This window comes from Camelina sativa, chromosome 6 (genome assembly GCF_030686135.1).
Source record: "Camelina sativa cultivar CO46 ecotype springtype chromosome 6, ASM3068613v1".
Taxonomy (NCBI): domain Eukaryota; kingdom Viridiplantae; phylum Streptophyta; class Magnoliopsida; order Brassicales; family Brassicaceae; genus Camelina; species Camelina sativa.
The window spans coordinates 23,943,376-23,960,467 of NC_141885.1; the positions used below are offsets into that span (position 1 = coordinate 23,943,376).

The window sequence follows — 17,092 nt, forward strand, 5'->3', positions numbered from 1 at the left end:
TTTTTAAATTTCCCTTTACTTGCATTCCTACTTTATGAAACAAAAAGATTTCGATTTAATTTCGGTTTAAGCATTTGTCCGTTTTTTAATCTTAGTCATAAATGAGAAGAAAAGACAAGGAGCTAAAGTATTAGATTAGGTTAACCATAGCGTCTTGTGTATGGGCTCGTATGAAATGATATATGTATTAGGTAACTCTGTTATTTCATATTAGATTATCTTGGACAAGATTTGTATTATTTATCGGTTTATGATGGTGTGTGACTTCTGAGGATACAGTACATTGGTTTTTAGGGGGAAAAAAATAGAGTTTGAAAAAATTTGTCAATTAGGAAAAACAATCGTTGTTAGGAAGGTTCTACGAGTAAACATCATATATCTCGAATACAAATTATGTACCCCCGTCTATAAAAACATTCCTTTGAAATATATTTGGAAGTAAGATGGTTTTAAAAAAAGTCATTTGAAAATGACCAAATTCATTATTCTAGTAATATCTCGGTTTATTATTATTTTTTTTTGATGCTTAGTTTAGAAATCCAATCCACGTTTTAAGTTGATTTAAATAGTTTTACATCTCAAAAAGTTGAAACTGATCAGAGGTACAAGAAGTTCCATTCTTTGAAACTAATGATAGATTTGATCACATGTCTACACACAAATTTACATAAATCTTTCAGGTTTACAAGAGATTTATGGTTACGCCGTATTTTAGTGTAATAGAGCATGGTTATCACTTATCAAAGCTTTTAAGTATCTCCAAACAATAACAGGTTAAAATGGCTCTATGGATCCTACCTATGTAAATGTTGACACTCGTCGATGTAACATAAAGTTATGAAGAGAATAACATTGGCGCTCGCAGATTTAAATCGCTTTTTTTTTTTTTTTTTTCCATATGTTGTTTTCCATGCATCTTTTTCAAAGATACAAATATTCTCTAATAAAAATCCAGACATCAACAAGAAGACGTCAGTAATAAAACATATTTTCTTACATGATGATATTATAGATAACTTGTACATAGACATAAGTTACGTTTAACATGATTCAACAGCCATATCTTTAGCGACCCTACATGAATCCACATTTGATTTCAATATCGTACAATTTCAATTTTCGTAGCACAGTTGAAATTTGTGCCGGTTATATATAAATTACTTATCAACCCCAATAATGCGAATTCAATTCTCAGAAGGAATCATGTATGTCTTGAAATAATATAAATTATAGAAAGAGAAGAATATATATGGGCAGATACTTTAGTAAGTTAAAGTCCATGCCATACAAGTGTATGGAGTTAGTTATAAGAAAATTACAGCTCGCGACAAATACAACCAAACAATAATAAACTAAAAATTATGTGCAAATAAGAATAGACAGCATAGTCAAAAGAATCGGTTAATATACTTTTATTTTTAGGATTTACGATTTATCCTTCAACAACTCTAGCTTTAGTAAAACACATGGCCTTGGTACAATACCTAATAGTCTCAAAAAGAGAGAGAAATACTATACAATATCTAATAGTCGTCTAGAATACTATAGAAGAAAACACTCAAAGCTTCTCTATATAATTCTCCTTCTACGCCTTTGCTAATTCACCATCATCTACACTCGCAACATATATTATATCTTCTGTCTTCCTCCTGAAAATATATATGGGGTTTTCTCCTTCATTTTCTTGTAGTACTCTGGGTGCCCTAATATTGGGGTGCCTTCTGCTCCAAGCATCAAACTCTAATGCTCAGTTGAGGCCTGACTTCTACTTCGGGACTTGCCCACCTGTTTTCGATATCATTTGGAATACCATCGTCGATGAACTGCAGACTGATCCTCGTATTGCAGCGAGCATTCTTCGTCTTCACTTCCATGACTGTTTTGTTCGGGTGAAGAATTTATCTCTTATTAAATAAATCCAAGGCGACATCTACTTTTACATACCATTTACGTAAACGTCTATAGAATAGAGCCTCATTTGAATTAATAAATAATGCCGTCATCTGATGTAATATATATGGCTTTTTGTAGGGTTGTGATGCATCCATCTTGCTTGACAATTCCACATCATTCCGGACAGAGAAAGATGCTGCTCCAAACGCAAATTCTGTTCGAGGGTTCGATGTCATAGATAGAATGAAAGCAGCCCTTGAGAGAGCTTGCCCGAGAACGGTGTCTTGTGCAGATATGCTCACCATCGCCTCTCAAATATCAGTGCTTTTGGTATATAAATATACCTACATGGCTTATCTCGGATGAGACTAACCGAACAATATCATGATTTTGACGTTAATGTTTAATGTTTTAAATAGTCCGGAGGTCCATGGTGGCCAGTACCGTTGGGGAGGAGAGACAGCGTAGAAGCTTTCTTCGACCTGGCTAATACAGCTCTTCCCTCTCCATTTTTCAATCTTACTCAACTTAAAGCTGCTTTTGCTGACGTTGGTCTAAACCGCGCCTCGGATCTAGTCGCTCTTTCTGGTAAAATTTTCATACTGTTTTAATATCATATTATCATAGTAGTATACGAAAAAAATAACAGCTGAAGGAGCAAATATCTAATAAATTTACAATAATAGTTCGTAAATTGAAATGGGGTGACTTATTTTCCTACAAGGAACTTAGGCTCTTAGCACAATATATATATATATATATATATAGTATTTTTTTTTTCTTTTTCTGAAGGTATAAGAATTAGTTAACATGAGTTAAGTAAGAAAACCCATTTGCTTGAAATACATGACCATTAGCTGTTGTGTTTTAATGACCGATCGAACAGAAAATTTATAAAGAGAGAAAATAAAATACAAATACAAATATCATCGAGCACGTGGTTTTGAATTATAAGAAGAGTTGTTATAACGACAAATCATGATTCATCTTTGAATCAAACATACAATGTATCTAAACGTTAATGTTTTGTCAAAATGGTAGGTGGTCACACCTTTGGAAAAGCACAGTGCCAATTCGTGACACCTCGTCTTTACAACTTCAATGGAACCAACAGACCAGACCCAACTCTGAACCCAACTTACCTCACTGAACTCCGTCGATTGTGCCCTCAAAACGGAAACGGCACCGTTCTTGTCAACTTCGATCCCGTGACTCCAAACGCTTTCGATAGTCAATACTACACCAATCTTCGTAATGGGAAAGGTCTGATTCAAAGTGACCAAGAACTCTTCTCGACTCCAGGAGCGGATACGATCCCACTAGTAAACCTATACAGCAGCGACATGTCCGTGTTCTTTCAAGCATTCGTTGACGCCATGATCAGGATGGGTAATCTTAGACCTTTGACTGGAACCCAAGGCGAGATAAGACAGAACTGTAGGGTTGTGAATTCACGAATTAGAGTTGTGGAGAACGACGATGGTGTTGTGAGTTCTATTTGATTATGCATGTTGGGGAAATATCATATATATGTAAGAAAGTATAAAATGCGTGAAAACAATTTCGACTAAATAAAAGTTCTCACGAGTTATGAGCTTTATGAAATTCTGATATGACTCGATCTTCTGATTACTATGATACAAATATACGTGGTGTTTATAACACTTCAAATTCTGATATGTACCGAAGTAACTTTTGATATAACATCACGTCGAAATTTATAATATACATTCAAATAAATTGTTGATACTTGATATATAAAATCTTAGAATTTTTTGTCCGCTAATTTGGTTATTTATAAATGAGAAGAAAAGACAAGGAGCGTAAGTATTAGATTAGGTCAACTTTTGCTAACCATAAAGTCTAGCATATGGACTCGTATGGAATTGATTGATATATGTATTAGGTAACTTTGTTAATCCAGATTAAATTATTTTGGGCAAGATTTGTATAGTTTATCCATTTGTGAAGGTGGCTTCTGACTTCTGAGACTACATTTAGGGTATTCACGGGAAACACAAGGACATGGTTTCTTTTTTGTCAAATCTTTTATTCTATAAAGCACAAATCACCTATCCAATAAAATTTCACAAATCCTTTATTCATTTGTTTCATTTAAATTGAATTAAAATAACCTAAACAAAAAATGAGATAATGAGTAAAAAAGAAATAAAGCAAAATAATTAGAACACATGAATAACTGATTCTGCAACAAATAAATCCTAAATTTGCTCGCACAATCACTACCACGTTCAAAACCGTAACACGCTCTATAACCGATTTATGTCCTATTTAACTCTCATTTTATTCAATATCTTTGCATTTGATCACCATAATTGTATTTTTTTTTTTCTTCTCAATTATCAGTTTTATCTACAATCACTGATGTCTGGAACTCGGAAGTGGTAAGCCGGTAAATCTGCAACTTGGTGTATTTCATCCAACCTATCCATGATTTCCTTTTTTAGACCGTACGTTCTCTAGATCTCTCACATAATCTCTTTTATGTAGAATTAAATCTCTAACTTTTTCACATGTATGACTATGAGAAGATAATTCCAAAGTACATGTACGTATTCTCACCATATAATGCTAAACAGTATAGCCACCATTCACTTACATTACTCCCTAGATACTTTGATTTTATGCGCAGGTTAACATAAGAAATGACGATTTCTAAATAAGTTTGTAGTCTAAGATTGTTCAGTTCCAATAAAATATACAAGTGAAGTTTAGCATTATCTTGGTTCATTTTCAATTTTTCAATCCAAAGTTGTTTGTCATATGTGTGCGCAATTCTCAAGTTGGTAAAAACAAAACTATATAGTCTTCCAATTTGCATTGAATTATTTTGGCTATGTCTTTCTCTAAACTATTTTAACACGTTAGAAAAAATCAACAAAAGTATATTATAAGATATACTTTTAAGCAAAATTAATGTATTTATCAGATTTATTTTGAGTATTACTCAATTTTTTTTTTTATGATGTTGAAATCTTTCACCATTCAAAATATTTTGTGGTAATATTATATGTATGTTAATCATTTTATTTAACTATCCTGTACGTAGTACGGGTAGGAATACTAGTATCAAATATTAGGAAAGTAGTTTGAAAAAATGTTTGCTAATTTTTTTTACTCAGAAAATGTTTGCTAAATTAGGAAATATAATCCTTTGATAGGATAAGTTCTACGAGAAAACAGAAAACTCATTCGTCTTGTATCCAATTATATACCCCAGGTATGAAATTAAAAACATTCATTCGAAACCACAACCAACTCAATTATTTACTGATCTATGTTACACGTAATTCATCTCTTACATGCATGTTTATAAAAACACTTAATTTTTTTTTAAAAAAAACTCAATAGAAACATAGCCCTGCCGGCGCATTTGGAGCCTGATAGTTTTTTTTTTTTTTTTTTTTTTTTTTTTTTTTGAACAAATGGAGCCTGATAGTTAAGTCACAAAATATTAGTAAAAAATAAAACACTCTTAGCACATATTTTTTTAAATAATCGAATAACATTACATGATTTTTAACGCTCTGCAAAAAATTTCAGGTCAAACTAGTAAATGTTGCATTCATCGATATAACATAAATTTGGATAGAGAATACGTTGGCGTTCGCCGATTTAGAATTTTTTTGTTTTTTGTTTTTTCAAAGTTGTTCTTATTCAAAGATACAAATATCTCCATCCTCTTAAAATTTCAGATATTAACAAGCACACGCCACTAATAAAACCAGTCATTATACATTTGATGAATAAAAACATAGTTACTAATTAATACTACAGCATGATAATATTTACGTTTTACATGGACATAACTTACGTTTAACATGAATCAACAACCATACCTTATCGCCCCTACATATATAATCCGAATTTGATGTTTTTGAATGAATCCAAATTTGATTTCGATATCGTACAGTCTTCATATTTCCTACCACTGTTGAAATTTGTGTCGTTTATAAATGATTTATCAAACATAAATCTAGAAATATATAAGATTATATATAGGCGGAAGATACGTCGATTTGTAGTAAAAAAATGTATGGACTTAGTTGTAAAAAGTCGTACTTACAGTGAAAATTTTCAATCTTACCTGATTAATTTATCACAGCGTCCGACAAATACAACCAAACACCAACAAATTTAATTTTATATCTGCAAAGAATAGATAGCACGTCGAAATAATAGGTTATTTTTTTTTAAATTCTAATTATTATTTATCCTTCAACCACTCTAGTAAAACACATGGCCTTAAAACAAGACGTAATAGTATTTTTTCTTAAACTCAATACCTAATAGTCTAAAGTAGTATATAAAAAAGACTCAAGCTTCTCTATATAATATCCTTCTAGGCCTTAGCTAACTCATCATCCAAACTCACAACTCAAATCATCACCCTCCTGAAAATATGGGGTTTTCACCTTCATTTTCTTGCAGTGCTATGGGAGCCCTAATATTGGGTTGCCTTCTGCTTCAAGCATCAAACTCTAATGCTCAGTTGAGGCCTGACTTCTACTTCAGGACTTGCCCATCTGTTTTCAGCATCATTGGGGATACCATCGTCGATGAACTGCGGAGTGACCCTCGTATTGCTGCGAGCATCCTTCGTCTTCACTTCCATGACTGCTTTGTTCGTGTAAGAACTTAAAAGTATCATTTTTAATTATCGAAGATAATCCACGGCCTCTACTTTTACATACCATTTGCCAATATATAGAAGTAGTAGAGGCTAGATTAAAAGCCATATATTTGAATAGTAAATCATGACACCATCTTATATATGTTATCTATATGTGGTTATTGTAGGGTTGCGATGCATCGATCTTGCTAGACAATTCCACATCATTCCGGACCGAGAAAGATGCTGCTCCAAACGCAAATTCGGTTCGAGGGTTCAATGTCATAGATAGAATGAAAGCATCCCTTGAGAGAGCTTGCCCGAGAACGGTGTCTTGTGCAGATATGCTCACCATCGCCTCTCAAATATCAGTGCTTTTGGTATATAACTGATATGCCTAGATAACTTATAGCTCAGATGAAACTAATCGAAAATATTATGATTTTGACGTCAATGTTTTTTGTTCTATATATAGTCGGGAGGTCCATGGTGGCCGGTACCGTTGGGGAGGAGAGACAGCGTAGAAGCTTTCTTCGACTTGGCTAATACAGCTCTTCCCTCTCCATTTTTCACACTTGCTCAACTTAAAGCTGCTTTTGCTGACGTTGGCCTTAACCGCGCCTCGGATCTAGTCGCTCTTTCTGGTAATTTTCATGCATTGTTTCAATAGATATCATCTATATAATTAAAGGTTTTAACTCGAACTTTTAATAGAATGCATGCTTAACTTCAATTGTTACTATTTAGTTTATACTTTCTTAGAAATGGTTTGGTTGGCTTTGATAAAAGTTTGTACTAAAATATTTGTTAAATTAAACTGAATCTAGTCATAATGATCAAATAAAATTATTTGCTAGATTTTGAGAAACAAAAAAAAAGACTTTATAGAAAACCATCTCAAACAAATATATACCACGTCACTTTTAATTATAAAAAATGACTTGGTAAAAAAAAAAACATGACCATCTTTGAAAAGAAAACATACAATGTATATATAATCTTTCATTTGTCAAAATGGTAGGTGATCACACATTTGGAAAAGCACAATGCCAATTCGTGACACCTCGTCTCTACAACTTCAATGGAACCAACAGACCAGACCCAACTCTGAACCCAACTTACCTCACCGAACTCCGTCGATTATGCCCTCGAAACGGAAACGGCACCGTTCTGGTCGACTTCGATTCCGTGACTCCAAACGCTTTCGATAGTCAATACTACACCAATCTCCGTAACGGCAAAGGTCTTATTCAGAGTGACCAAGAACTCTTCTCGACTCCAGGAGCCGACACCATTCCACTAGTAAACCAATACAGCAGCAGCACGTTCGTGTTCTTCCGAGCATTCGTTGAGGCAATGATCAGGATGGGAAATCTTAGACCATTGACTGGAACGCAAGGCGAGATAAGACAGAACTGTAGGGTTGTGAATTCACGAAGAATTAGGGTTGTGGAGAACGACGATGGTGTTGTGAGTTCTATTTGATTATGCATGTTAGTGATATATGGATAATGTAAGAACGTATAAGAATGTGTGGGAACATTTCGACTAAATAACGTTCTTACAAGTTATGAGATTTATGAAATTTGGTCTTAGTTGATGATACCTTTGATTCGATTTTATGAGTACTAAAAAAAGTGTATGAATTACGTGGTGATAATATAAGCCCAAAGGACGAAAACAACATAGAAGCCCAATTTTAAAGAATATGTAAGCAGATTTGGTTGCTACATCATCATCAACTCCTCCATTCAATCCTAGTCAGGCGGAGATGATAAAGATAAGAGGGACAATATTCATAATTTTGGTACTCATACGTGCAAGTGAGTTGGCTCACGGCAAACAGAAAACAATTTAAATTTCGACCCACACCACTAAAGAATATCTTAATGTAATCAGACGCATAATAAAATAAAAAAGTACGCGAATTGATTACAATTGTAGGTTTCATTGGGACAAACAACATTTTTTTTTTTTTTTGGGTTGCTAATGGGACAAACAATATTTAGACGCATTTTATCATAAACTTGAAAGCACGTGCACCGTACAAACCTATGGTCCCTCCATACTTTGTATTTATATAACTTTATGCCACTATTTTGGGATTTTGTATACGCGTTATAGAAAGGAAAGACACATAATATATGTGTATGATCTTTGTCTTTGGGATAGTTGATTTATTTTCAAAAGGAAAGACAAATATTTGTTCAATCTTACACTACAAGAAAACAACCGATTTGCGATGGAAGAATTTATCGCAAGTTCCTCGCAAATAAACAATCGTAAGGGATTTGCGAGAAACAACGATTCCTCGCAAATCGCGTCTCGCAAATTAAATATATCGCAAATCCCTCGCAATTTTTGCGAGGAACTTTTTCCCTCGCAAAGTCCTCGCAAATTGCGAGGACCACACTCCTCGCACATCCCTAGCCGTTTGCGAGACACCTCCTGACTCGCAAATCTGAAGCAATTTGCGAGGAATAAAATCCATCGCAAATACATTGCAAGATTCAATCCTCGCAAATTTTAAAATGAAATATAGGTTTGCAAATTCTGGATTAAATTGAAATTAATCTCGAATTAGAAAATATAATGAATTAGGAATGAAAATTGAATTGAAAATATATTAAAATTAAATTGAAATTAAAATTAAAATTAGGAATAGAAGATATAAAAATTAAAATTAAAGTTAACTTGTCTTGACAAAAAATTTACATTACAAAACATAGTCTTTAATTAAGAAAATTAAGAGAGATGATAAAAGGAAGAGTAATTAAAAAGATTGAGAAAGAGAGATGATGTTTCTGGTATTACTTCCGCTACCGGCATTGGTTTCTGTTCCATCGGTGTTGCCCTCTTCTCCGGCTACTGGTGTTGCCGTCGGTGTTGCCATCGATGTTGCCATTGTCTTGTTTCGAAACTTTGCAGCAAACTCAGGATCTTTTTCAGCAAGATAGTCGAAATAAGCATCATAGCTATGCATCCTTTGTGCACTCTCTTGGATTTGACTCGCTTGAGTCTGAATACATTCCTCAGCAGCAGCTAGTTTCTGAGCCAAAATGACTGGATCATTAGCTGGAGACACAGACGGCGGTGGACAGCTACTTGAAGAAGACGCTTCAAATTGCATTGAACCAACCCCGAAAATTCTGTTTTTTTTCTTAGGAGCAACCTAAGAACAAAACAAAAAATGAACTTGTAAGTTAAACATATGAACTTGTAAGTTAAACATAAGAAAGAGAGACACAACTATCCAATGAAAATTTAACCAAGCAGAAGAAGTACTCTACATTACTATACGATTGGCAAACCAAGCAGAAGCAGTACTAAACATTACTATATGATTGCATCTATACAAAGTATATAAAGTTTACAAAACTTACCGATGTGTAAATTTTATTTTTAATATGAATGGGCACCCCAACACTCTCTCCATTGTCCCCTGTACAAAGCTCAGATTCCAACTCTTGAATCTTGGATGACACCTCGTTGAACAGAGACTCGGACTTTCCATCCGTAAATGACCCATCGGGCTTTCGATGTGTGTCTTCTAAGATCAGTAGAAAGTCAGAAGTTAACTGACCGGTCCGCTCAGACTGAAATTAGAGAAAAAGAGAATTGATTAGCCAAATAATAATTGTGTATAAGGTAAAAGAAGGCCTAATTTAAATAACTACACTTACATGTTTCCGAGCACGAGCTTTAAAAGAAGTTTGGCCTCAGCGGTGCTTATATATTCCGGTACCTTCTGGGTCATGATATCGAGCATTACGGCTGTTGATGCTCTTGATTTCGGATTTGGGACCAAGCCAATACTGAACCAGACCTTCCTATACTTGAGGATCAATCCACCGTGGCTTTGCCTCATCACCTTTTCGCTTCCACTTTAGCTTCCACCTCGACACTTGATCACACATCCTCTCCTTCAACTTGGCTTCAAACTCCTGCCTTACTCTCTCATTAATGGCTCGGTCCCAATTATATGTTTGCCTCCAAGAAAAAAAGTATATTAGTCTCAGTCAACCACAAAAAAAAGTATATGTAAAACTTGAAAACAAAAAAATGACTTAACGCAAAAGTTTCATACCATCGGTCAACCACTGCACTTGGCGTTTGTGTCCAATTGGCATGGGGCTCTTTGAAATCTCTTTCAAAGATTCTTCGTACAGTAGAAGCAACAGCAGGATCTTGACCAAACCTTCAAACATAAAGAGAAACAAAGAATATGAATCAACCTTAGAATTCAAAAATGAAATTAAAAACATTAGATTTCTAATATGAAATCAAAAACATTACCAGAGAGTTCCTTGAGGTCGGCGCGGATCTAGCCTCGTTAAACCTGCACGCCCAGGACTATCGAGCAACTCTTCCAGAGTTAGACTGTTCAGTCGGGCAGAAGCTCCAGTAGAAGTCGAATGAGCAGGTGGAGACGTACCAATCTCTGGATCTGCATTAGTAGGGGGCAGTGGTTGTTGAGAGGGCCGTGGTTGTTGAGAGGGCAGTGGTTGTTGAGAGGACAGTGGTTGCGACGTTGAACGACGGTTATTTTGGACCGCCGCTGTGTTCTGAGAACCGGCGGAACCCCGACTACGGTTTGAACTGGTGGGTTCGGGTACACGTTGATTAGTGAGAAATCTTGTGTAATCATTACCATGAAACATCTACAATAAAAATCAAAGTAAAATTAGTTAGAAAAATCAAAGTAACATTTGAAATTGAACAAGTAAAATTCAAACAGTTCAAACTAAACAATTAAAATTAAACAACTAAACAACTGAACTAAAATTAGGGTTTGGGAACTACCTTGACGGAGAAGTGGAAAAGACAGAGAAGGAGATCGGGAAATCTGATCGGGAAAGCCGGAAAAGATTGAAAGAGAGCCTAAATAGAAATCTCTTTACGGAGAAGACGGAGAAGACAGAGACGAAGTAGATTGAAACAGAGATTTGAGGGAGAAGGTTTGAGAGAGGGTTTGTGCGGCTAGGGTTTGTGCGGCTAGGGTTTGTGCGGCTAGGGTTTGAGCTTCGCTCAAACTGAGTCTGGATTGTATATATAGATATTTTGTAACCTCGCAAATCCCTCGCACATATTGCGACGGACTAACTCTGGTCCCTCGCAAATCACTCGCAACAAGCCGACAAACTGACCAATAATAATACGCCAAACTTTGCGAGAGATTAGCGAGGAATCATTGCACATCCCTCGCCGGACGCCGACAAACTAACCAATTAAAATGCACCAGTTTTGCGAGGGATTAGCGAGAACTCCTCGCCCTTCCCTCGCAAATCGATTTAACCAAATTCATAAACTAAGGATTTAATTTTTCATAAACTCAAGAACATGCAAAGAGAAAAAGTAAGTAATAGTCATCACATCTCCTCATACAATTAACTCAATCAAAAGCTCAAAAGAAATCCCTAAACATATATATCTTATAAACTCTATACCCTAAACAACACTTATCAACCCTATACCCTAAACAACATTTATCAACCCTATACCCTAAACAACATTTATCAATAACCAATCAAAAATTTCTTGTCTCTTGATGTTGGTTAGTGATGCTCTCCTTTAGTTTGAAAATGTTAATGATAATCACTAACCATATTAACATGTTAATTAAAATGAATAAATACATTTGCGAGGGAACCGTGAGGCAGTAGCGATGGATTAGCGAGAACTCCTCGCTAATCTCTCGTAAATTGCGAGGGATTCGCTAGCGCGCATACCAAACTCCTCGCACTTCCCTCGCAAATCTATTTTACCAAATTCATAAACTAAGGATTAAATTTTTCATAAACTCAAGAACATGCAAAGAGAAAAAGTAAGTAATAGTCATCACATCTCCTCATACAATTAACTCAATCAAAAGCTCAAAAGAAATCCCTAAACATATATATCTTATAAACCCTATACCCTAAACAACACTTATCAACCCTATACCCTAAACAACATTTATCAACCCTATACCCTAAACAACATTTATCAATAACCAATCAAAAATTTCTTGTCTCTTGATGTTGGTTAGTGATGCTCTCCTTTAGTTTGAAAATGTTAATGATAATCACTAACCATATTAACATGTTAATTAAAATGAATAAATACATTTGCGAGGGAACCGTGAGGCAGTAGCGATGGATTAGCGAGAGATCTGCAAAGACAAGTAAGAAATCCAACGCAAATCCCTCGCAACTTGGAAATTCTTTATAAAAAAACAACAAAAAGTACAATTATTCAATCAAACCCATTACATTATCATCATTAGAATCTTCTCCATCATCGGATTCTTCGAATTCGTCTAACATCATCATCTGGAAGAAGTCATCGCTAATTCGTCGCAATATTGCGAGGGATTTGCGAGGAAATTTCTCGAAGTCGCAAATCTGTATTAACTCCCTCGCAAATTTGCGAGAGATTTATTCGTCGCAAATTTTGCGAGGGAATTGCAAGTGCTCTCGTGTTTCTAGCAATTGACTCGCAAAGCCGTCGCAAATTTGCGAGGGCGTAGCGCCGTCGCAGATTTCCGTCGCAAATCAAGTGTTTTCTTATAGTGTTAGGATAACGATAGATGATTAAACCTTTGTTTGTAGTTATCAAATGATAAACAAATTCAAATAGTGTCGTAAGGACGTAGGTGATCAGTCACATGACACCCATTCCATTTACCAAATGCATTACTTGTTTTGGTACAATACCGAATACGTACATGCACTAACTATGATTTAACATTTACTTAATTACACAACTTGTTATATAAAGCTGCCTACGTACGAAACAGCATGTATTAAAACATTTACTAATTATACATGTATAGGTCTATCATGAAGTCAGGAAAATGAGTTGGAACACGGGTTTGTTTTATTGGTCGTTTTATTTTAGTGTATGTGAAATTTGTAACCAAAAAATTGCATTAAAACTTTTAGCCTTTCTAAAAATCTAAAGGCGGTTTGAGGAACCACCTTAACGTAAGCTCTGTTAAAAGATAACAAAAATCTCTAGTTTATAAAACTGTATACATAGGTTAATGAATATTTTGTATAACAAAATTGTACTATTTGATACTATAAGAAAAATGAAATTCTGTTGATTTTTTTCTCTTTTTGGCATGTTATCTTCTTATAAAAGTAATTTGTTTCTATAAATTTTTTTCTTTTGGGGCAATTTGTTTCTATATGAAATATAATTTCAGTAGTATACTAATTTTGGACTTTAATGTCTTGTTAAGCCAGTCAACATTTGTTGGATTTATTGCTAATGTCATATACGGAAATCAATCTCAGATATTTTTTAACAACATAATTTTTTAGATTTTACCATTAAGTTCCCAAACTTTACGTATTCTAATTTAAACTCTAGTTTTAAAACATTTTTAATTCAATTAAGGGCTAATTGTTTACACTTTAGGGTAACATGAGGTAAGTAGGTAATTAAGTTAAAAGTTAAAGGACCATGATGTAAAACAAAATCAAGTTCGGTAGAACTCAATACACTGGAAACACGTCATCAGCATTGATCCAATGGAGTCCGAGTCCTCTCTCTATATAAATAACATCTATCGTCTCCTCTGTCTCTCACACATATCATTGTAACCATCGAAACAGTGTCGTCTCTCTGTAAAACTATTTATCATCGGAGAGATTTGAAAGAGAGAGAGAGAGACCATGCAGAGACTCGCGGCGAAAAGATCGGTGCAAAACATCTCCGTTTCCCTTTGGCGACGATGCCTCTCATCGACGTCTCAGGCCACGGCGGCTGCTCCCGTTAAGGATTCTGATGAGTTTCAGGCGAGGCTTCCTCCGTTTGATTACACTCCTCCGCCGTATACTGGCCCTTCAGCCGATGTTATCCTTGCTAAAAGGAAGGAGTTTCTCAGTCCTTCCATGTTCTGTCTCTATCGCAAACCGGTACATATTATCCCATTTCGAAATCATCATTTTGGTTTTTTTTGTTATTGGTTCGTGTAGGAACTCTTCGGCCTCATGATCTTGTGTTGTTGATGATCTCTGTTTTTTGAAAATGACGAAAAAAGCTTGGAACTTTATTGATCGTATTGGAAAAAGCTTGAAACTTTATTGATCGACTCATCGGAAAAAGCTAAACTTTTTATGATTTTTAAATTGGTTCAGACTACGATGTTCTTATCCGAATATTCTTGATCAATAATGGAATTGGAATCTATTAAAATATTATAATAAAATACATAAATGTTGAATCTTTTTTTTTTTGGCAGGCTTTGAAATTGACTAATGACAAATAGAATATTCATTTTTTGTCTATTTGTATTGATGTGTGTTTGTTTGTTTTGGTATTGATGTGTTGCAGTTGAACATTGTGGATGGGAAGATGCAGTATCTATTTGATGAGAGTGGTCGGAGGTACTTAGATGCATTTGCTGGGATTGCAGTTGTGAACTGTGGACATTGTCATCCAGGCGTGGTGGAGCCAGTGATTGAACAAATCAAGAGACTTCAGCATCCTACTGTTCTTTACCTTAACCATGCCATTGCTGAGTTATCTGAGGCTTTAGCTTCTAAACTCCCTGGTGATCTAAACGTGGTGTTTTTCACCAACTCAGGGACAGAGGCTAATGAATTGGCACTCATGATGGCTAAATTGTACACTGGATGTCAAGATATTGTGTCGGTTCGAAACGGGTATCATGGTAATGCGGCTGCAACAATGGGGGCTACTGGTCATAGCTCGTGGAAGTTTAATGTGGTTCAGACTGGAGTTCATCATGCTGTGAACGCGGATCCTTATAGAGGTGTGTTTGGTTCTGATGGAGAGAAGTATGCAAAGGATTTGCAAGATCTCATTCAATATGGCACCACAGGACACATTGCTGGCTTTATTTTCGAAGCTATTCAGGTAAATCAACATTTGACTATTGCTGTAGTCTCATTTTTATGAAGTGTTATTAGATCAGAGTTAAGAATGGTTGCATATGTGAATAGGGAGTTGGAGGGATTGTGGAGCTAGCTCCAGGCTATTTGTCAGCTGCTTACGACACTGTTAAGAAAGCTGGAGGATTGTTCATTGCCGATGAAGTTCAGTCTGGATTCGCTCGTACTGGTAATTTCTGGGGATTTGAGGCTCACAATGTTGTCCCTGACATAGTAACCATGGCAAAGGTTAGAGTTTGTCCCAACTTTAGTTTGTTCTGCATTTAAGTTTTAACTTTAGTGTAATCTCTGGCTAATTGGTTTATGGTGTGAAAACATAGGGAATTGGGAACGGGTTTCCATTGGGAGCGGTTGTGACAACTCCAGAGATAGCAGGAGTATTGACTCGTCGTAGCTACTTCAATACATTTGGTGGAAATGCTGTGGCTACTACAGCTGGTCTTGCTGTTCTGAAGGTGATTGAGAGAGAGAAGCTTCAGGAAAATGCAGCAATGGTCGGATCTTATCTGAAAGATAAACTCGTTCAGCTGAAAGGGAAGCACGAAAGTAAATATCCTTCTCTCCCTCTTCATAACTTTGTTCTTTAAACTAGCCTCATTGTGTTTCTAAGTTTCTTATACGTCTCTAAATGTAGTTATTGGGGATGTACGGGGAAGAGGACTGATGCTTGGAGTAGAGCTGGTGAGTGATCGCAAGCTTAAGACTCCTGCAGCCGCTGAGACTCTGCACATTATGGATCAAATGAAAGGTTGGTGTTTCTACACTTGTCTCCTCCGGTGAAACTAGAAGTAAAATGGTGAATTAATTTGTGTCTTGAGTTATATTTTACAGAATTGGGCGTGTTGGTTGGAAAAGGAGGCTACTTTGGAAATGTCTTTAGAATCACACCACCTCTCTGCTTCACTAAGGATGACGCAGGTTTGTGCCCTTTAATTTCTTTAATAAGAAGGATTATTGTAAGAAAAATGAACACAATAATTAAATTCTCTTTTCTTTGTGGCAGATTATCTCGTGGAAGCAATGGACTACTCAATGTCGAAGATGTGAAGAAAATAAAAAGTGATCGATGGTATTATGATATATGGTCTTTAGTAAGTTGTGGTTAAAAAAAAAGTTGTGGTGAAGTATGCTTGTAAGATTATGCTGCAAACGACCAAAAGATTGATGAGCCAACATCTCGTTGCTTCTCAGTCACTATGTTTTCTTTATGTTCACAACTTTTTTTGCGTTAAAATAAAGTCAAATCATTACAAACCTTTAAATCGTATCTTAGCATCACACTTCATCACTTCTAAATTGTGTTGCCAATCGAGTGTCATCGTGGTTGTTCGTTTTTCTTTATTTGTCTCATTTGGATGCAATATCTGGAATTGTTTGTTCATAGTGCCAAAAACAGACAGTATGTGAGTTTGGATGCAATATAAGTTGTACCTAAACAAACTATAGTTTTCTGTGCCAAGAAAACTAGAGATTAAAAACGAAAAAGCTGATGTTGAATGACTGAAGAATCTGATACTGCATAGTGCATACAATGAATGCTGAAACTATGATGTGACACAGATAAAACCAGAGCATTTTAGTCTCCGTAGCCTATTAAAAGGTCGAGAGTGAGTTAAAACTAAAGGACCCAAAGCAGTCCAATAAATAATACTAGAAACTGACT

General features: G+C 35.5%; 3 protein-coding genes across 3 annotated transcripts; all 3 read left to right on the top strand.

The window, feature by feature from the left end:
* The first annotated feature begins 1,511 nt into the window (after positions 1 to 1,511).
* Positions 1,512 to 3,498, top strand: LOC104792638 (peroxidase 22). Its single transcript, XM_010518829.3, has 4 exons — positions 1,512 to 1,889; positions 2,032 to 2,223; positions 2,313 to 2,481; positions 2,935 to 3,498. The coding sequence occupies exons 1-4, from the start codon at positions 1,662 to 1,664 to the stop codon at positions 3,393 to 3,395; spliced, it is 1,050 nt and encodes a 349-aa protein (XP_010517131.2). The 5' UTR covers positions 1,512 to 1,661; the 3' UTR covers positions 3,396 to 3,498.
* A 2,752-nt stretch (positions 3,499 to 6,250) lies between these two features.
* LOC104792639 (peroxidase C3-like) lies at positions 6,251 to 8,131 on the top strand. Its single transcript, XM_010518830.2, has 4 exons — positions 6,251 to 6,544; positions 6,715 to 6,906; positions 7,002 to 7,170; positions 7,548 to 8,131. The coding sequence occupies exons 1-4, from the start codon at positions 6,317 to 6,319 to the stop codon at positions 8,009 to 8,011; spliced, it is 1,053 nt and encodes a 350-aa protein (XP_010517132.1). The 5' UTR covers positions 6,251 to 6,316; the 3' UTR covers positions 8,012 to 8,131.
* Positions 8,132 to 13,999: 5,868 nt separating this feature from the next.
* Positions 14,000 to 16,685, top strand: LOC104792641 (alanine--glyoxylate aminotransferase 2 homolog 2, mitochondrial). Its single transcript, XM_010518831.3, has 7 exons — positions 14,000 to 14,430; positions 14,849 to 15,394; positions 15,481 to 15,657; positions 15,750 to 15,975; positions 16,064 to 16,177; positions 16,261 to 16,347; positions 16,433 to 16,685. The coding sequence occupies exons 1-7, from the start codon at positions 14,188 to 14,190 to the stop codon at positions 16,474 to 16,476; spliced, it is 1,437 nt and encodes a 478-aa protein (XP_010517133.1). The 5' UTR covers positions 14,000 to 14,187; the 3' UTR covers positions 16,477 to 16,685.
* The last annotated feature ends 407 nt before the right edge of the window (positions 16,686 to 17,092 follow it).